Below are 23,385 nucleotides of genomic sequence, written 5' to 3'. Positions count from 1 at the left end.
CTATTATAATAAAGCGTAAACACACACTTCTTTTGTCTTAAACTTTGTATTACAACAGAATCAGCTTTCAACGTATAAACTAGCTGTTGCTCGCGACTTCGTCCACGTAGAATTAAAAAACATAACCTATGTTACTCACAGTTAAATTACCTTTCCAACGGTGTAAGATTTTTAAATCGGCCCAGTAGTTTTTGAGTTATTCCAGTACAAACAAAAATACAAATCTTTCCCCTTTATAACATTAGAATCTCTCTTATTTATTTTAATAAAGTTGAGAAAACAATGTTGTTTAAAAATTACGATAAAGGGAATCAAAGGGATAATACTTTTTTAAAGTAATACAGTTATAAATTCAGCAACAACAAGTTAGGAAGACAAAAGGCTATCGGTATATCTAATATTGTTTTCTGTATTAATAAAACATCTTCGACTCCCGACCGGAGATTCGCAATCGGCTTTTTGCGAGCCGCCCGCGAGAGAACACGGCCCATATGAATTATTAATACCCAACATGCCAATAATCATTGTATTCAAATATTTATTATAAATGTTAAGCAATTCATAATTTCTATAAGTGACATAGATTACATTCAGAATTAAAACAAATCTGACATAATTGGCAACAATGTACTTAAGATCGCTCACTTTAAACTATCGCACGACTAAACAGCTAGCAGTGGTAGAGCCCGCTTTTACATCTCCGCACGAATGGGTCGGCTCGCCCGGTGTAACACCACGACCACACAGAAGACAGGCGTGAAGTGGACGAAATTCCGCGTTTCGTCTGATGAATGTGGTACCGGAGGCCCAATTTTTAGTCCCTTTCCCGTCCCACCTTTTTCTTATAAGGGAAGGATGGCTAAGTGGATTTGACGGTGGAGGAGACGCATAGGAAGGGGAAATATCCTCTTTATGTGCGTCTCTTCCTCCGTCAATTTAGGGTAGACAACGCATCTGCAATTGCGGATGTCTATGTGCAGCGGTCGCTTCGCCATTTTGGCGGATATAGGTGGCCGCATGCTCGTTTGCCACCTTTTTGTATAAATAAATAAATAAATAAACAGTTGCGCTTTGATGCCTATGACCTTATATGATGATATGTGTGATGTGATGTGTGATGATATGATGATTAATTGTGCAACTAAACAGTTGAATTGGCTACGAAACAATCGACAATCGCATTACAGGTGTGTGCCAGCTCCTACAATTATTTAACCAATCTACGACAAGCCTTATCAATTCTCATGTCCGCAAGGGACTTAAAGTCTACCTTATATTAGTGGTGACTATGCATTACTGTACCCCGATGGCACAGTGATAACTGACTTCACATATCTTTGAATTTCATCACAGATTAGTAGGAATCACGATGTTTACAGTAAAAATGTCGAGTAAATGTGCATATGAAATTCGGAAAGCGAAAAATTAATTGGTACATAGCAGGGATCGATCTCATGCCTACAAGAATTAAAATCACTGCATTGAAAATCAAACTTAATATTATAAATGCGAATGTTTTGATGGATCAATGTTTGTTAGATTTTGTAGCCTAAACGGCTGAACGGATTTCTATGAAATTTGGTACAGATGTAGAGGATATTCTGGAAGAACATATAGGGTACTTATTTTTGTTTTTTTTATCCCACGTGGACGGAGTCGTGGGCGAAAGCTAGTATATAGTATACGTTGATGGCAGGTTGTAATCCAATTGACATTGTAAAAGTATTTCGATGTTTAAATCTTTTACAACAAAACCACTTCATTTGAATTCAATTATATTTTATAGTGCATCTAATGAACCAATTTAAACAGATGCAGTTGTGCGCATACTTTGAACACCAGAGTTTCTCATTACGCGCCTTTTACTGCAGTCTCAAAGCAATAAAGTGTAAATTGAATAAGTGAGTGGAAACGCGGGTTAACTGGTTGTAAACGGGCTGAGAAATGAATCGTTATCGACGATAATTCTTACACAAGTGTAGTCCATGGTGCCAATACAAATTATATTCTAGCTTTTGCCGCGACTATATCCGGAAAATTAAATAAAAAAGTAGCCATAGAAACATGAAATTATAATAAACCTATTGGTATATGAACTTAAATCGGGCTGTAAAAACAGATTTATTAAAAGACTAGCTGTTCCCGTGCGGCTTCATCCGCATGCATAGCCTAAAGCGTGAAGTGTAGGGGTTTTTATTAAATATATAATTATTCAAAAACATGCTGTGATTGCTGACATCTTACGCCACAAAGTAGTGTGTTTACGCTTTATTATATTAGTATAGAAGTATAAAGGTTTGTGTCACACGGAAATCCTTATATTTTAACTATCCTTCTTGCTTCAAGCTTCTTATAACGTTAGAAAACAAACAAAAATTAATAACATACTAACCCACGCATTTGATAACAAAAGATCGTCATTATAAAGTTTGTTTTCAATAACTGTATTCAACTTTAAGTTACAGACTTAAGATCACTTAATCCGCTTGTCTACAATGGCGAGTGGTCGACAAAGCCTGCAGTGTTGTCACCGACAAATTGTGGACACCGTCTGTTTGTAATTTGTCTGGTTAAAATGTTAAGAGTTATATCGCCAAACGGCTCTCAAATCGTATCACGAATTATGCATAATTATAAAGTGTCGATAAGCACGTAAGTTTGTAAAAGATTTTTTTCTAGGAAAATTACAATAGGGCTGTATTCACGATCGATCGGTGACATGACTACGAATGACTAAGTACACTCGATGTCAACTTCTGCACAAAGATTTGTCAGTACTAAGTTTGAATGTCTGTCGGCCACTGGTTATTTGTTATCATAATAAATGTGTTGTTGACTGTACTTTTATTACAGACTGACTGACAGATAAAAAATATAAACATACAAACATCTTTATATTAACAACAACACTTGTAAAAGAGGTGAAAATTGAATCGTTTTTTCGGTTAGAACTCTTTTAAAAGAAATAAAAATACGTGACAAAAGTATAAAACAACGGCATAAATCTTTTAAAAGAAAAATACGCATAAATAAAATGTATTAGTAGGGATTTAATTGTAATTTTCTTACTAATATTATAAATGCGAAAGTTTAGATGGATGTTTGTTAGAGTTTGTAGCCTAAACAGCTGAACGGATCTCCATGACATTTGGCAAAGATGTAGAGGATAGTATGGAAGATCACATAGGCTACTTGCTTTTGTTTCTTTTAACTCTACATAGACGGAGTCGCGGAAAGCAAGTGCTTTATAATTATTTGTTATTGCATTTAATAAGTCATTTTAAAAAAGATACTTAGTTATATTTTGTAGCTTTTCTAGCCATAAGTATTATTTCAATTTACATAAATAAAACATTCTCATTCTTTCAGTTGTAATGTGTAGGTAAAACTAACCTGTATTAGCAAAACTCAGAACTGCACAGTTTATCAGTTATACCTTCAGTTATAGCATCATCACCAGCTCACTATAAGTCCCCACCGGGCTCGGAGCCTACCCTAAGTTAGAGTGACTAGGCCATAGTCAACCACGCTGACCCAGTGCGGGTTGGTTGACTTCACACATAACTTTGAATTTATTCGCCGATATGTGCAGGCATCACGATGTTTTCCTTCACCGTAAGAACGTCGGGTAAGTACATATAAAAATTCGAAAAATCGGAAATCACATTGGTACATGGCGGGATAACAAATTGATTGTTCAGATAAATCTGCAATCTCATTAAAAGCTTTATAGTTCGACCTATACTTACGTTTTGAAAATAGTGAAAATAAATTTACATAGATGCCTCTGGCGTTACATGAACTTTACTAACTACAGTTTGTATGTATAATTAAATGCTTCATTTAGCCTTACACTTGTTAGAAAGTAAACTTAAAATGAATCAATCTAATCCAGGTTACGCCTTGCTCTTTTGCAAAGCGTGTAATGAAGGGATGCCGTGCCTGGAACAATTAACACTAGCCGTTGCCCCCCGCGTACCCTGCGGCGTTGTGATTTATTCTCTGTACTGACATGCGAATCTCGCTTGCGTACAAATGATATATTGATTAATTAATAAGCGTATATTAAATACAACGCTGACTACTGAAACGACATTTAATATGTATAGCAACTTAAATGAACCCTCTCTTAAAACCTAAATTCCATTAAAAATTTGTCATCCCTTAATTTAAAAACGGCAATTACTACGGAAGTTTATGATTCTTTACAATAATCGACCGTTAGATACCTAATATCAGTGTTGTAAAGCATGTATAATATATTATAAATGCGAAAGTTTAGATGGATGGATGTTTTTTAGAGTTTGTAGCCTAAACAGCTAAACGGATTTCGTTAAAATTTGTTACAGATGCATAGTCTGGAAGAACACATAGACTGCTTTTGTTTTTTTTTAATTAATCGCGGATGGAGTCGTGGGCTAAAGCTAATAATAAAAATAAATTCGAGTGGTATTGATTTAAAAATATATAAATACGCTATGCCCGGTTTCCCAGCTACTTTGAACATTCGTTAGTATTTTTGGTTCGATAACTTCATATGTGCTTCTGAACTTAACTTGAGTTTTACTCCCTTGAAACTATTTTCAAGTTGACACTATTGGTTCTTGGTAATGATAAAATAAATGTATTTAGCAACCGATCATAAGTTAACTTACGTGGTTTAAGTTAAACTTAAGTACTAAGTGGTAAACAACATTGTTGAAATTGTATGTGTTTATTATTTTTTTAATGACTACGTTATTGTGTCTCTGAATGATTATCGCGGAAACATAAAATTCTTGCATCGAATCTCACGTATGTATTTATGTATTTATCTTAGCTTCCTAGTACGTGACTTATGTGTAGATATCGAATTAATTGGAATCTATCTAACAAGTATAAATCATACAGTTTCAAGACATAGTGTTCATATTTTATAACTAGACTGATATGTAGTGACCTAGTAAGCAATTTAATCGATTTAATAATTAAAATAAGTTATGTGGGAATCTACTTACTATAAGAATACTGATTTGCTAATATAACTACATATGGCGAAGAGAAAACTAACTTTGTTTTAAACAATTGTCAACTAAAGATACTTTAATTTTAATAATTTGAAATAGTATGTTTATTTGACTTAATTATAACTAGAAAATCGTAGCAAAAACAATAAAAACGCAGTTTTTTATGTGTGATTTGTTGGATCTTTAAAATGTAAGTACAAACAAAACAAAAGGCTACTACAGACTTTAATATCAGTAGAACTGTTTAGTTAAAACTGTAAGTAAATAGGCAAAGTTCTAACTGTCAATAGAACTGTACAGTTTAAGATTTGCCTATAGTTTTAAACTGTCAGAACTTAGCGATTGTGAACCCATAACTACACATTATTAATATTAGATTTGAGTTGTATTCTATACTAGATTTATACGAAATACAAACTTCGCGCTTCGCAAGCAATCATAGCATAGACAATAGATACGTATAAATTACTACACATCATTTAAAATACCCGAAAAACCCAGACAAGACTTGACAGGTTAAGTTCAGTCCATACTGAACTGGCAGCCGCGGGCGATCACAAATCAGGCGATCACAGTCTACAGTGTGATAAACATATCTGGCCCGATGCAATCATCGCAGTTACTTCTATTAAATATGTAAAATAAAATAAGGAATGAAATATGACACAAGAAAAGGTACATCTAGACAGAGATTTTGTTGCACTTTCTTGTCAGTGACAGTGGCTTTAAAGTATCGTCATTTAATTAAATTTATGGCCACCGGGTCGGATAAGTTGATCGTTCTATATCTAATGACGAACGATATCTCTGAGATATAAAAGTGAATGGGTGTGCGCATTAATTGGTAGGTAACCGCGCGTGAGTGCGCTCCGATGATATTGTTATTAGCGTTGTTTCGGCGTCACGCTACCGCTGTCCGTTCACGCTACGCCACAGTGTAGGTACATGCAGTAGAACAACATTATAAAATAAAACAATTGAAAAGCACAACTGTTGTGCGTTTGTCGATTGTTTCGTAGCCAATTTAACTGTTAAACACAACTATAAATCGAGTACCGCACCACTATATAAGCTTATAGAATTAAAAGAGCGACTAAAAAGTTGTGTGATAATTTAGTTTCAGGTGTGCGCACACTTTTAATCTACAAAAATCTGTCACCGATCAACATACAGAGAGACCACAGAATGAAATAATACTTATGCCCTGCAAGTTCACTTTTGTAATTGAAAATTGTAATAACATTGAAAATGTTAAAGATTTTACAGAAACCAATTGGACTGTGGCACTCATTTGCTTTATTAAATAACAAAGGAACTACGCAAATAAAACCAATTACAGATCATAAAAACTCCGCAATACTTCCTATTCGCAATATTGAATTAGAAATATGTTAAATTCGTAACCTTACGAAATGTACTATTATGTGCACGTTTCCGTTATCCATAAATCATAATTCCTGTTCTATAGACTATGGCTATTATCTCCCCTTCCCCGTTGTCCCGTCCCCCGCAGCAACCGCCTTGCTTTTAATAACCTAATTACAGGCTACAGCATCGATTGTGCCCCGACCACGCCGACAACTCACCGATTTCTTTGAGAAATTACAAGTTACCGGTCGTAAGTAATGCTTACTAGGCATGCTCAGCAAATTATAGATACAACGTTGGAACTCTTGTTATTGGTGAATCTAAAAAATAGTGACTGACTTTTGGACATTAAATAATACGGATTTTTTTTATAATTCTGTGTTCAAGGTAATTTTAAAAAGTAAAACGATTTTCTAAATTAATTGCATTGATACCTTAAATTGCTTTCTTTAATATTTACCAACATAAATACCTAAAATCTTTCCTCTTTATAAAGTAAAGACTGGCATTTGTTATTCCAAACTATGATTTACATCTGTGCTAAATTTTATCGATGTACCACGTGGATGGGGTCGCATGCGAAGGTCACTTTATAATACAAGTAAGATTGCACTATCCCCTTACGGTTTCTAATTAAAATCAAGCTTTTTAACGATTATTGGTTTAGACATAATTTAACACCATGAAATTATATATTAGATCTTGTGTAACATTAGTTTTCGCCCGCAACTCCGTCAGCGTAAAAAAAAATAAGTAAGTAGCCTATGTGTTCTTCCAGACTATTCTTTATATATAGATGTAGAGAATAGTCCGGATGCCAAATTTCATCGAGATCCGTTCAGATGTAAGCCTGGATGGATTGATGTTAGAGTTTGTAGCTATCTAAACATTCGCATTTATAATATCAATAAGATTATGACTAAGAAACTATAAAGATATCTATCATATCAGATTAATCAGAACAGCAAAATTATTATACGAACAAGCTATATCTCATATTTAGAGCAAAAGTTGTATTGTAAATTATTCTGACTGATATACGTCTATAACATTATGAAACTATTTCTAATGCAATTGCACGGAATTTATACGAAATTAAACTTAACTTTTTAATAACTTAAATGTATAAATTTTCAAACAACTGTACTTACTGGTCCAATTATTTCTATGGCTTTAACCATATAACTTATCGATTTTGATATTTTTAAAGAGTTTAGATAATAAAAGAACATACTATACATTTTCGATTGAACATAAACTGTTTTAAACATATGAGAGAGTACGATTTTTCCGCAAGTAAGATTGCGGTAAAAGTAACGAATTGTTGAATTCGTTAGAATTCGACATAACCGTGGGCTTCTATTGCCAAAACACTTAACAAAACATATTTTCCTATAATTTTTTTATGAATTAAATGACGATAAATTTTTATTACAACAGTACCAAGGATCCAAAAATTCTACTATTTTTTTCTATAAACTTCAAACTATCAATTTGTTAGTTGAAAGGGACTAACGAAGCAGTAGCCCGGGATACCATTAGGGAGCATGACTCGCTCCTCCCGTGGGAATCACTACGCCCACGCTGCTTTAATCTGATTATATAAATATAACGTAACACTAAATTAATTAATTAATTCTAACGCCATCTATACTAGATTTAAGACAGATTAAATACACAGAAGTACTCTGTCTTTTTTATAAACTATATGGTGGCAAACGAGTAAGCGACCAGCTGAATCCGCCGAAATGGTAAAGCGACCGCTGCCCAGAGTTCGGTAACTGCAGATGCGGTGCATACCCTTAATCGACGGAGGAGACGTAAAGAGAATATTTCCTCTTTCTATGCGTCTCCTTCGTCGTCATATACACTTTCCCTTCTCATCCTCTCCTCTTAAGCAATGGAAAGGGAAAAGGAGTAAAATTAGGCCTCCGGTACGCACACTTTGATAAGTGAAAACAGGGAGTTGCAGCAATTGAACTGTTTGGTAATACGTCTAGAGAATATTGGACTGTTTCGAACCCTATCAATAATCGTAAATACTTCGAAAACAACTTATGCGTTTAAAGATTCTTCTTTTAAAAGTATAAAAATATTACTATGATTTTAATCCGGTTAATACAACGTAACAACCATCATTAAGATTCCAAAGAATTTTTACTTCTTTGATGTTAAAAAACAAGCTCAAATAGTTATACTTAAAGCGCGTCGTTCAACATCACCAGTTTGTCTATTCCTGACACTTTTATAGCCATAAAACAAAAGAGCTCACGTTACGCACGATTTATTAACTTTGGAAGCAATTTACAAAATGGATTATTCACTTAGAATGTATAAAGAGAAACATAGACATAAGGAAAATAAGACTGGACAAAATTTAACAACTTGTGCTATTTACTTCTCTGAGATTGTTTATTGATAAAAGAATTAAATTATCACTTTATAATTCTGATTATTCAAATATAGTTAGTGCATTTTATTACTGGAAAATAAAAAACACCGTCAAAATAAAACATATGTAAATAACACCGAATATGCTGTAACTAAAATTAATTTGTTTTTATACAAAAAAAAACCTATTTTATATAATCTGACTTTATGACACTTCTATGTATTCTATTCTCTATAGTTATACACCCCGTGGTCTATACATAGTATATCACTTTCAAATACATAGACAAATGTATTAGTTCAAAATTCATTCAAGCTTAACGTCTTGTATTCTATTTAACCGTATTACAACTAAGACAATGACCTTAGTTACCGCTCCAATTTGTCTTTGAGTTTTGGTTGTGAATTACTCGAGTGTATACAACGCTATAAATAAGTTTCCGTTATCCTATTTTGTAGCATCGTATGGGCATGTTATGAGGATCGCCTTTGTTACATGGGATGGATCGCTTGTAACAAAGAGGACGTTAGTTAGGAGTGTGGTACAGCGGTAGAGGTAGACTTAAAAAGAGATGGATTGCGTGAAAGGTGACATGATCAAGAAGGTAGGACTGAGATCACGTGTGATAGTTATGTGGAGGACAAAAATCTGTTGCGCCCGGTGGCCTCCCAATCCGGTAATAATAACGAAGTAACGGCTCGTGCCGAGCCTCCTGAGGGAGCCTTCGAGCTTAGTTACTCATAAACGAGGTTTAGGCTAAGCGCCGTCTGCGCTCGGTCTCCTCAAGCCCGGTGAATCTGTAAATGCCTCTTCAAGGCAAACAGTGGCCATTTAGTCACAAAAAAAATCTGTTGCGCCACTACGGGATTATGACAAGGAGGAAGATGATGATCCCATTTGGTGGAGCAATGAACATTAAAAACGAAACTTAAACAATAATAAAAAACCTTAAATAAAAGCAGACGTCCATCAACAAAATGTTTATCAGATATGGCAAGCAAACGACTTAAAACGAAGGTTGATCTGCACGTCAAAATGTTTGTACAACACCGATAGATCAAGAGCGTATTACTCACGGAGCGAAATGGACCGCAAAGGCGTTCACTGTTTTAGCTCAGAGAGAGGCCGGACTTGAACTATGACCGATACCGATGTTACAAGTATAGTCTAAGAGCTAGCAATAATAACGTGATAACAATTTATTGAAAGTAACAAACGATGTACGAAGAAACACATCAAGCCAATTTATTGACGTCATAATTCACGTAAGAGCGACAGAAACATGAAAAAAGAATATAATATAATTGCATGGTAGCGCATAATTTCAGATGAAACTGTGTTTCCCTATAAACTAGAATTCTACCATTGGGGACGCTAATAATTTGCACTATCATAAACTTCTTAATAATATCATGAATTCATAAAAAATCATAATAACACTAAAGCAGTAGCACTAAATATGTAGGTATATTTTTATTTTTATATACAAATATTGTTCTTTTAAAATATTCAATATTGTCGTTAGCTCTTAGACTATAAACCGGCCGTCAGTTTGTGGCCGTCCGGTGCAATAATTGATTCCGACTTCAAAGTAAAACAATCGAATGACGCAAAACGTTCAAATGTCAGTCCGCGGTGAGAACCCACACGGAAAAAACTTGTACGATAAGGACTTGATGAATTTATTTTAATCTACAATATATTGTCGTTTAATGTACATTTCCCTTACTAAATCTACAATTAGTAGCTACTCAATGACTCTGAGTACGACCTGTTATACTTCGTCTGTGTTATTGACAAAAACTACAATGAGGCATTTCATAATACCCAAAAGGTCATTGCTTATGTCGTAAATAATCTAGTTAAGAAAGCTAACATAATGTTGGAAAAAAAACACAATTATAATCGGTTTTTACATAAAGAATTTTTATCAAAATGTAAAAAAAAAAACAATCAATAAATGACTACATTTGAATAATTCCTAGCAACATTTTTAAAGATATCCCAACTTAATTGGATGCTTAGCAACTACCTACTGTTTGCTCATTCTTCGGCCAGATTGACGTTTGAACGGTTCCGTTCTGTAATTACAAGCAACCATTATGTCCTAACAACAGTGCAATTGAGAATCCATTTATGGTATTTAATTGGATACAAAAAATATGTAAGAAACTATCTTTCGCGCGCGACATTGTCCGCGTAGAATTAAAAAAAAGTGAGTAGCCTATATGTTCTTCCTGACTATCATCTACATCTACACCAAATTTCATCATAATCTGTTCAGCCGTTTAGGCTACAAACTTTAAAAAACATCCATCCATCTAAACTTTCGAAATTATTACATTAGTATGATTTTTGATTTACAAGACAAACAGATATACGATAGCCAAATGACAGTATAGTATTAGTGAAGCGGATGACGGAGAAAGGGACGCATAGGAGAGGAAATATCCTCTCTGTACGTCCTCTACTCCATAAATTAAAGGTAGACAACCCATCTCCAATTTCGGTCTGCTATTTCGTCGAATTCAAATATCCGCTTGATAGGTTTTAAAAAAATAAAAAAAAACTATGGTTTTTTTATTTTTTATTCTAGCACGTTATAAAGTTAGCATTAAAAATGTTAATTAATTCAATGAAACCTTTTAAATTAAATATGAATACAGTTTTAATACAGCAATGGCTTATAACTATAGAAAAATCTAAACTAAAAACTTAACCGGATGCACTTATTATCTCAAACTTGAATCGAAGTAATCGTTTTGTAGACCTCTCTTCACTCTCAATAGTTAGAAAGAGATAGTTGTTCAAACGTTCAACCGAAACGATTTTGTATCTTGAACTGTCTCAAATAATAAGCAGTATAAAGAAATGCAGACTTATGAAGTATGATTTTTGAACGCGTTGAAGTTTTTAACATGAATCATTCTTTTCAGACATGAAATCATTGTAACTTTTTTAACGGCTTAAGACATAAGTAGACAAAAGATTACTTTAATAAGAAAGCATATTATTTTCTTAAATGCTAACTTCTATAGTTCTTCTGGTATTCTTGATGTACATAGGATAGTGGTGGTCACCTCGTTGATGTCGAAGCTCGTTTGCTCCTTTCTTTGTTAAAATAAACGATTATTCCTTTACGTTTCATCTCTTGTCTGAAAAGACATTTAAGTATTATTCTACAATTTCTTTTATAACATTACATCATAGAACTTGTGTAGTAAAATTCCCTTTCTCCTTTACTTTGCTCATAACAATGACTAATAAATTGAACAGACACGTAACAAATCCAATATAAACATGGTTCAATAACATAGCTTAATATGATTCATCTTATCATGTATAACCATTAACTTAGTTAACTTGAAGTAGATTTTCAATAAACAAGTGTTTAAGTTAAAGGCGCTCAGGTGTTACTCATTGCCTGGAGGCAATTTACACTGATTAGGCGTTTTGTTAGCGCCGGCAGAGCGGCCATTTACCCGGGTCCCGGCGTTCTGAGAAGCGGCAGAACTCGTAGCTGTACGATTCGGTTCAGTTATGCAAATGTGTCCGTTACTACTTGCGTACACGGGCCTCTAACTTGCCGCTTTACATTTAACCTTTGTTTATTTTGGTTTATCAAAGTAGTGTCAAAATTTGCAGCAATGCGTTTACGTTATATTTTGTGTTGAAGTTCAATAGAAAGTAATATTTGATTAATCGAATATAGATTGACAGTACCACTAACTTAAAGTAGGCTTTGACTATCAGTGGAAACCTACAGTGATCTGGTAATGACATGGCATTATAGTTAAGAACTGACAAAGTGACAATTTACAATTTAACAAACAAATTTAACCTTTATTGTAACAGACAAAAAGAATGTAACTAACACTAGTTGTTAATACTTTTATTTGCACACTTAATATAAAAAGCAGCATTTTAGGGCTTACAGAATGGTAACAGGGCTAGGGGGCGCGTGATTTGCGCGCTATGTGCGCCAGCGCAGGACCAGAGTGCGCACGCACCACACGACCAGCCTCACCTTTGTTTACACGCTACTCCGCCTGTTGCAGCCAATATAAAGATAATATTGCTGTAAATCCTACTGTGAGGTATACATCGCTTATTAATCTTAACGACAGCTATTCGTAGCTCAATACGGAATAAATTTAATATCCGACTCGAAGGACCAACTGTATGCTACATTTATGGTTACTTTTAAACTTTTCATATTGTATTTATTAACCACAAAAACTGTTGAAAACTTTAACATGGATTTAAAAATCAGTACAGTTTTCTACATTTTTAATCATTTTGCAAAGTGATTCTGAAAAGTTTTTTTAAAAATAAAGTTCGTTGTAAACTATACTAAAGATTCGAAGCAATATATCTCAATATAACTACATGAAACTACGATCATATCGATGTATAGCCACAATCTACCATGTAATAGTGGCATAAATTAAATCTGTGCGATCAGGCTAGTGCAATATCGCACTCACCGTGTCATATCGACTTATAGCCGCAAAGACCAGCCCTAAATCATGAGGAGCGTCGGAACACGCGGCCGCCGCTCCCGAACTCACGCCGCAGTGTTAATACATTGTCGGCGAAGCTGCAGCCTCCCGCTGCTCAACATTACACCTCACAATATCTTCATAGAGTTGCCTATACTAAAAACCACCTCTTATAAACATTGAGAAGCGATAGTCAACTTTATGTCTTCTTTCACTGAGTGCATATTCTTATGCGAGGTATTAAAGTCTAAGTTTAATGTATTGCCGTTTATAAATCGCGTCAATTTATTTTAAACCTTAATGTTGGGACATTTGAGTTGTTTATTACTGTATCGTGGTTGGGTTATAGGTCAAAGCTGTGCGGTTGCTTCACGCGTCTCTGATTTACCTGCGCGTTGCAGGATGGAATGGCGCGGTTTCGGTTTATTGCAGCTTCGGATGGTTTACTGCGCTTTGATCTGTGCGCGACCGCCGTACACGCTACCACAGACTGTACTTTTAGCTTTTATTTATACTGATATTTTTTGTAACTTAAACTGAACTTTCTGCAACGCAATAACGACCTTAAGAACCATGACAATAAGAGTCTAAATAAATCTATAACACGAAGTCTCGAATTTAATTGATCGCTAAAACAGTTCCTTAATGCAGATGTCTTGTACTAAACCAATACCATGATTGATGAGATGCCATAATTGTTCCTTTATCAAAAGAACTATCGTTTTTACTAGACTTTTATATAACTTTAATAATATTTAATAAAGTGCAAGCCAATACAAAAGGCACGTTAACATTTTTAAACTTATAGGTATCAATTTAATAAACTCAAAAGAAACATTAATATTTACGATGAAATAATTACTAACAAAAAATCTAAAACGTTCAACATACGTACGAGTACAACATACATTGAAACCACACCTGTGGAATTTTCATGATAGGCCATTAAGTGCTAAAAAAATCAGCTTGCGAGATTGCAGCGGGCTCACAACTGGTCTTCGGAACCGCAAAATGGAGTCGGCATTCATTACGCGAACTCTCTCAGGGTCGGCAAAATGTAACTACACCACAAACACACCAAAGTCATTTATAAATAAGTACATTTAAACGTTTTACTCGCGCTTGTAAAGTTTTATATAGATTTAAACCAAAAATATTTTAATCTCAGTAACACAAACTCCAAAATAAATTTAAACCCATAAATAGATCAACTATAGAAAACATGACACAAGAGCCAATTACCTCATAATTCAGTGAACTAATGATAGACCATAGTCGACTAAAAACAAAAAAGATAAAAAATCTAAATTAAAAATAAAAATAAAATAAAATAACATTTAATCTTATCAAAAAAAAAAAATTAAAAACAATATTCAACATTTCTAAGAATCCGTTACTCTTCCAACTATAATCTATGCTGAGCCCCATTTGTTACGTACTCGATATATCAAACAATGAAGAACCAACAAAAATTTCACTGGAGAATATAAGAATCTAAGAGTAACCGTTTTCTCGACCATCTCCGCTAAATTCCGCATCGCCCCTACCACGGACCATCACTCGACTAAGTGCGACGGAGCGTGATAATCGAGTGAGTGACGAATCGCGAATGCCGCATTAGTGAATTCTTTCTCACAACTGTGGCCACCAGCTGTTGCGTTTGTACACGTAATGTGTTTCAAATATGAAAAATGTAATTCTCTGTCATAGAATTGCTAGAACGCAGCGCATTTTTATATTACTGGTTTTTGTTTTAAACGTCAAACAATCGGAACTATTTTAAATGTTTTCAGAACATAGATCACCAATGGCAACGTTAAATCTACAAATTAAACAAAGAAATACACAGAAAACATAAATTCAGATAATGATAGAAAACTACTTACCAAGATATTTTAAGTGGATGGGTAGGTGAATTAATTAAATCGACAATGGTTCGAGAATCCTTAGTACAGTACTTTATTCAAACACTTAATATTATGCAAGTGTATCACCTCACGCTTGCAGCACTGCGGCGTTACGTTTGTTCTGTCTTGACAAACTGATTTATTCATGAACTTACCCACTGTCGATCTTAGGTTGCAACAAATTGACAGGTGAAAGCGAACCAAACAAAGAAACACATACACTGAAAAAGAAAACGATAAATTAAAAACAAAGCTGATTATAAATTCCTTTACATTTATATCGAAATAACAACTTGAAAATTAAACTCGAATTTATTATCATCATCACCAACTCACTATATCCCCACTGAGCAGTTAGGAGCCTTTTTTTTTCTCGCTTGGAAAATGCATTTACGCATCCCCCCCCGTTACTAGGGGGGGGTATGTGGGACTCGCCGGCCAAAAAGGAACAGACGTGGCCGGAATACCCACTAAAAACCCAGCGGTGTTCCTCCGGTCCGCCGATGGCTGGGTCACGGGAACACAGCAGCTAGGAGCCTACCCCAAGCTATACTAGGTCATAGTCAACCACACTGGCCGAGTGCGGGTTGAGTGACTTCATACATACATAGCTTTGAATTTCTTCGCCGATATGTGCAGGCATCACGATGCTTTCCTTCGCCGTAAGAACGTCGGGTAAATTATGGTTACATGTGAATTTCGAAACATTAAAAATCACATTGGTAGATGGCGGGATTCGAACCCAACACCTGTAGATTAAAAGTCAAGTTCTTAAACCACTGAGCCACTGACGCTCTTATGAATATTGAAACTAGAATTATTATAATATATTCCAAGCTAACATTTTAGAAGCGTGGTTTAATTTCGTGATATTCACATAACCAATAAAGTTCGCTTTACACTAAGTATTTTCTGAAAATGTACAATTTGTGGTCACCTTGAATCGATGGCGATGTTTGGGAAATGGCGGTTTTATGGTTTGGCGTTTTTCGAGTGCAGTAAAACTGCTTCTTAAGAGCTCGCTTTAACCACAAATTGAACATATAAAGTGAGCTGGTGGTCAAGAAATTGCATTAAAATGTACACTTAGACAATAGACCAACTACATACATCTACGGATTTCCACCAGTAGCGAAGGGGTAAGAAGATTATTGTTGTCTAATTTTTATAATGAGTGACTGTAACTATATAAAAAGTTTAGTTTCTCACAGTAAAACGAGTATTTGGTTAGCAAACTGTACAACGAGGCTTATCATAGTCACAATGATATCAAAATCGCAACACCCATTGAAAAGACAAAGAGTTTCAGACAAAGCGATCTATGATTCACTAACAAATACCGTTAGATCGTAGTAAAGAAACAGTTAAATTATGAATTAAATTCTTACTAATATTATAAAAGCGAAAGTTTAGATGGATGGATGTTTGCTAGAGTTTGTAGCCCAAACGGCTGAAGGGATCTCGATTAAATTTGGTGTAGTTTTAGAGGATAATCTGGAAAAACACATAGGCTACTTACTTTGGTTTTTTTCCACGCGAGCGGAGTCACGGGCGAAAGCTAGTAAAGTTATAAAATATCGTTTTAGTTGCTACATTTCAAATTAAATTCAATTAAACACGATGATTTATTTACAGTGCAAACACGTCGTCAAACCTGTGCAAGATTTGAAATAATAAATCGCTTCTAGCTTTCGAAAGAGGGTTAGGCGTGAGCTTTACGAAACATGCTACAAGCGCGCACACCTTTTACTAAACTATCGCATAACTGTTTAGTCGCATTTTGGTTCCTATATAAGCATACATATATATGTAGGCGCGCATACTAACTACTCGATTTTTAGTAGTGCAACTAAACAGTCGACAATCGCACAATATATGCGACAGTCTAACCAAAGGTGTGCGCCCGCTTTAAACGAGAAACTCCACTACCGTGACTGTTGTGTTGATATATTATCTTTAACCCACGACTCAGCGTGAAATTTAAAAAAAAACTGAGTTACTTGCCTAATGTGAACTTCCACACTATATTCTACAACTGTGCAAAAATTCATCAAAACCGTTAAGCCGTTTTGCAGATACGTAGTAACAAATATCTATTCATCACGACATTCATAATATTAATGATTTTGAAGTTTAATATTGTTGTCTTTATTCTTTAAAAGAGAATGAGAGGGATGCCAATATCGTATCGAAGCGCACAAGATAGTCTTTGAAACCGGACTGTCTTTCAAACTTGATTCATTTGTTACCTCATTTTACAGGTGCGTAATATTTATGACACAGCCCTGCCTTATTAATTATTAAAATAAATTAATAATTAATAAAAACTATCAAAACGTGATTGGTTATTATTTTGAAAGTTGCTTAGCTTGGTAATAAATATAATACTACATTATTAATAGTTCAAGATTTTTTATTATAACAACATAACGGATGTAAACGTATCGACTCGTTTTTAAATTAAAACATAGATTTAATAGTAAAGGGTTTAAATCCTTTCATGCTATATGTTTTCAAACCGCTAGCACATAGTGTGGTTACGGTTAAACAAAGAATATAAAAATCCTTGCCAGGGGGCGCTTCAGTCGCTTCTTCTTTATCACCTTATAATGTGCACTAAGGAATCAGTTCCCGCAATAAATCAAGAGTTTTTAATATTTCTAGTCAAGCAATAGGTACTATTGGTTCTTAAGACCTAAATACCGGTTTTAAAATCGCTTATTTATTTGCAAATACAAATACTGATAAATGACGGCCCTTTCATAACCTAAAAAATATCACCAGCGTAAACTTCAGTTAGTAATAATCGAATTTGTTACCACCCAAGAGCATGTAATTTGATTCGTTAACAAGCGACAAACGATTTCACGGTGCTTGCGGCAGCGACGAGCGACAAGCGACATCGGCGCGTGACCGACACGGCTACTGTACCGTACATTTTATAGGCTAGCTGTGTATAAAAACTATCGAATAACTTGCCTTTAAAGGGTAAGAGGCTATGCTATATGACATCATTATTGTACTATTAGCTCGAAGACAAGACTGACGTTACGCAGTGTAATGTTACAAGGGGAAAAATTCGCATCGGGCGGCTTGTTGCTTGCTGATTGCCCCGTAACACTATGTACTGACTGCTCGCCACGCAACATATTAAATTACACCGCGTAACATCGGCCAATACGCACCCTCAGGTCGTATAACGTGAACATACTCTGTTCTATATCCTTTATTTGAAAAATAAACTTACAACTTAGCGGAACTCGAAATCTCGTTAGCCCAATAATCGCTACAACATTAAATAAATCGTTTATTATAGATATTTTAAATGAGTACATTAAAGATGGGTAAGGTAAGATCACAATTCAGCTATCTATAATTAGGATCGGCGCACGCTTTGTTAAGCCGGCGTAGAACACAGCATGCTTCCCAGATTATGTTTCGTAAAAACTAACATTGACTTATTTGGAATGAACGTTTTAGATGATGGAAACAAAAGAAAATCGAATGTTAACTGTATTACTGTCGCTAAGAACATAAAAACGCGTATGCCTAGCATACTACCGCTAACTCTTTAGTAGGAATAAACATTGATTTATTATATTTCAAACTATTTAGTCGTTAAGTTCTCAGTGCGATATCTAAAATGGAAACTTTATGAACATTACTACGAAATTTCATCAAGGATTTTACAACCACTTGATTAGACTATTTCATATAAAATTTTAATAAAAATAATTATACATCTATTACAGTGCTTCATACATTTAGTTATAATTATTTACGATAAACCCGAGTTGAACGACAATTTTACCATATTCAAATAAAACTCACTGTAATCGACGATTAAAAAATAATAACACAAAAGCTTTAACAATGTCTTTTAAAGGTCAGTCTAAAAGAGAATAAAAAGCCATCACTTTAAAAGCACCCGGAAAGGTTTCACGCCACGCAAACTGTTCGGTATAGGAAATTAGTGAAATTACCCGACGATCGTCAGACGGTCTAATTGTAGGTTATGAAGTATAGATGTGTCTTCTAGACATAGTGTATTTAACAACAGAGGAAATGTTCTACAACTATGATAAAAAATGTCTCTTATTACCACATTTACAGTAATTTAAAAGGATTATTTAGTTTTATTTAATAAGAAATCTCTCTTATTTTTTGACTATTAAATTATACCTATTTCTTCAAATATTATGCAATATAGTTTCTTGATTTTTGCTCAGAACAAGAAGTATTACAATCAGTAACAAAGAACTACGCAACTTAGATAACGCAATGTAGAATATAAATATTTTTCTTTACTCTCTGTAACTAGTTATTCTGTGCTTTTGATATAACTGCCCATATCGGTGGCAGCAAAATAAAATCGATTCCATTCGGGCAGTTAATCATTTGTATAGTGATTTACTTATTATAAATTAACGAGCGATTCGCTGGCAAATTGCTCGAAAATCTGCCGCAAGCTCCTTTGTGATTGATAAAGATTTATATGCGTCATATAGCAATTTTAATAGTTTTTAATTTTATTATTACCGTTAGATAAGTTACCGTTCGTACCGCTATGGATAATATTTATTACCTAAAAAGATTTGTTAAGGAAAAGGTATTATAGTGTGTCTAAATTATTTAGATTAGTTTGACAATTCACTTCAAATTTAGAAGGGATGGTTGTGTAAAATCAGTCATGAATCTTATCAATTTTCGATTTTGACTCTTATAGAAGTTGGAATCGATAGATTTATAGTTATTACCTATGAAATAAATAAAAACACTGTTTTCTCAAATTAATAATGACCATAACAGATAATGAGAGTAAATAAATGTTTATTACTACTACAGCCGTACGTAATCGAATTGGATTTCGCTATTATTTCTGTCATAATAATCAATAATAGAATTATCCTCTAAATTAGTCAATAAGAAAATAATACTTTTAGTTGAGTTCGATAATTATTTAAACCGAATATCGATAGTTCAAAATTGTTCGCTATGCATGTTTGTTTCGTCACTACGATACCTGTCTATTAAATACGGCATTTACCTTCATACCAATTGAATTCGATACTTCATATGCTTCATTCATCAAACTAATCTAATTTATTTAGACAAACTCTAAACCGAAATAAATAATATGGGAAATGTTTAAGACACTGAATCGTAAAGTGTTTCTTTTTTGTTTTTCTGTCCGCTCTATATTTACAAACAACTTCTTTTTCAAAATCTAAATTAATTACAGAAGCCTATCGTACTTAAGTGTTCGAAAGTATTTGTTATTTAAGAGTCTACTTAAAGGATAATACGGCTACATTTAAAACTCTAGCAAAATTACGATAAATCATTGAATAACCGCCTTTCGAATTCCCACACATAATTTTATTCGAATTCAATAATGCTGTGATAAAGAGACGATTTTTCGGTTCATAAACATGTCCAGTCTACGGCGACTGTCGACAAAGCTCATATGCATTATATTATCACTACATAGGTAAGTAAGGTTACTGAGCATTAGGGTGAAATTTCTTAATACAAATATAGTCTAAGAGCTAACGCTTAATAAATTATTCTCAAAAATATAAGACTTAATAGAACGTAACATACATTCTGCCAGCAAAAATTAAAAAAAACTGGCTGTTGCTCGTGCCTTCGCCCGAGTGAATTTAAAAAATATTAATAAAAAATAGCCTACGTTACTCACTAAAACATTATGATAAGATACTTTTAAATGTTGAAGGAATTTTTGAAATCGTCCCAGTGAAAAATACAAATCTTTCTTCTTTATAATATTAGTATAGTAGGAACTTAAATAGTTCTTGCACTAATACATGTATTTTAAATAATCCTAGAAGTAATTTTCAATAAGTGATAGACAAATAAATCATTAAGCTATAACGTTTCAAATAAAAAATCCACAAATAGTTAATCAAAAGTTAAATAAAGATGTTACTACTAAACAAATAATTCAAACTAAATATTATAACACGATAAAAAGATAGCTCCTATACTATAAGAATTACAGAAATGTCAGTATTGTACAAATACGTAGGTGTTTTTATACTAAATCCTACAAGTCAATACAAGCCTTTGTACAACAATCGATAGCTCCGAGATCAAACTTCTATCATTATGTAGGATTACTTCTAAGGGACGTCGGATCTAAACGAAATTGAGACATCTTTATAATTTTATTTGTGTTACATAAAAACGTGGGTGTTGGTATGAATTTACGTGACTCGTATACTTATCCTTATTTTAGATATTTCAAAATTATACTAATACAAAGAAATGATACTTCAGGAAATAGATATAATAATAGAATAGCTTTTGCCCGCGCCGTCGTCCGCACGAAATGGCTTTCGTTTCAGTACTAGGCCGTTAAGCTACAACAATTCACAAAACAACTAATTAGGAATTAACTACGAACAACTTGACTCTATTTTATTTATTCAAAGATAATGAACGAGATAGTGCTATGATTTTAAAAATAAACAATAGAAGCCTACGTTTATAACCGTTTACGTTTGTTTCAGGTAACATCGAAATTGTTCTCACGAGGCGCGGGCGAAGTGAGGTACATCCATCAATCGTATCTCTCCATACAAATTGTTCAGACACAAATCGTTTGGACACATTGCGACACATGTCAAATGATACAAAGTTCTACGGCTATTGGTATAGTTGAACCTAAAAGGTTAAATCCAAATGTCTGAATCAAGTAATATTATTCGACTAGATGTTTCTTGCAACTTCGCCAGCGTGAAGTTAAAAAAATTAAAAAAAAACGGCCTATGTTACTCACAGACAAATTACCTTTCTAATGGTGAATGAATTTAAAAAATCGGCCCCATAGTTTTTGAGTTATTTCAATACACAGAAATTTAACAACACGATTTTTTCTTCTGTATAATATTAGTATATAATCGATTTCTAGTTAATACTGAAGTTTGGTACATTGTCTATGCGTGCGCAAACCTGAAACTAAACTATCGCACAACTGTTTAGTCCCACTTTGATTACTGTAGCTTATATGGTGCGCTCACTTCACGAATTTTACTTGTACAAGTAAACAGTTGAATCGGTTGCAAAACAATTGACAATCACACAGTTGTACGATAGTTATTTTCAGGTGTAAACACGCTATATAAAGATTAGTAAGGTTCTAAAATCTTGCCAGAAAAAGACAAGGGAAAATTAAGAGCAAAATAAAAATTAAACTAGGAAAAAAATTGTACTTCCATCGACTTAAAACACTTTTTTACACGATTGTACAGACATGTTGATTGCAAATATCTAAACATAAATAAATAAACCTTTCGTTCTGGAGTGTACCTGATCAGATCTCTATCTGTCTCAGAATGAGAAGACAGGCGTCAACAGATAAACATATTAACAAGCCTTCAAACGGACTAAATAAAACGAAAGCATTCAGACTACCGCACTTTGATGTTACGTACGAAAGATCTTATCACAATTTTATATGTGGCGTAAACTTTTAAATTGTTTTAATGCTGTAATGACGTTTAACCGTGGATATCCATTGACGAACATATTACTTGTCTTAGAGCGGACGCATTCCTTTGAATAAACTAATGTTTCGCAGCCTATTCGACTGTATAGCACAACTGAAAATCGAATAGTGTGCGCACCTCCATATAAGCTTATAAGAATCAAAGCGAGACAAAACAGTTGTGCGATAGTTTAGTTTGAGATGTGCGCACACTCTTAGTCTTAACGTTAGTGAAGGAGATCGTATTAAGATTCCTTATCCTATTGCTATGTAAACCTACTCTAATAACGCTTTATGTTTAGAGTTGATCGGACAGCCGTAGTACTCCCTACTACTATCACGACAAAAAATTATATTATCTGTGAATATGAAATTAAAAACAAACGTGATGTATTAAAAATATTATTAAAAGTGACTTTTCCATAAATTTCATTTACTTCATTCATTGCTGATGAATTAAAAAACTTTTCATAAAACATAGTTTACAATTTTTCTAAAATTTACCTATAAACAAGCAACATGAAAAGGGGAACTGAATTTGTCCAACGAACGTACAGTATGGGAATATTTCCCTTTAAGTGTCCCCTCCTTCGTTGATTAAAGGTAAAGAAAACCGACTTCCAAACAAAATACACGAAAAATAAAACAAAATGCACTAAAAACAAAACAAAATACACCAAAAACAAAATATTCTCAAAAA

At 33.9% G+C, this 23,385-nt stretch overlaps 1 protein-coding gene across 1 annotated transcript in view; it reads left to right on the top strand.

The window, feature by feature from the left end:
* The window catches only part of LOC106101164, a 123,845-nt gene that overhangs the window by 78,694 nt on the left and 21,766 nt on the right, over positions 1 to 23,385 (top strand). The window contains exon 2 of the mRNA XM_013280298.1: positions 21,709 to 21,749. Coding sequence (XP_013135752.1) covers positions 21,709 to 21,749 — 41 coding nt within the window. The remainder of the gene's footprint in view (positions 1 to 21,708; positions 21,750 to 23,385) is intronic.

Source organism: Papilio polytes, unplaced genomic scaffold (genome assembly GCF_000836215.1).
Source record: "Papilio polytes unplaced genomic scaffold, Ppol_1.0 DF824024.1, whole genome shotgun sequence".
Lineage (NCBI taxonomy): Eukaryota > Metazoa > Arthropoda > Insecta > Lepidoptera > Papilionidae > Papilio > Papilio polytes.
The sequence above is the reverse complement of the archived record's forward strand: the minus strand, read 5'-3'. Positions and strand labels throughout refer to the sequence as shown.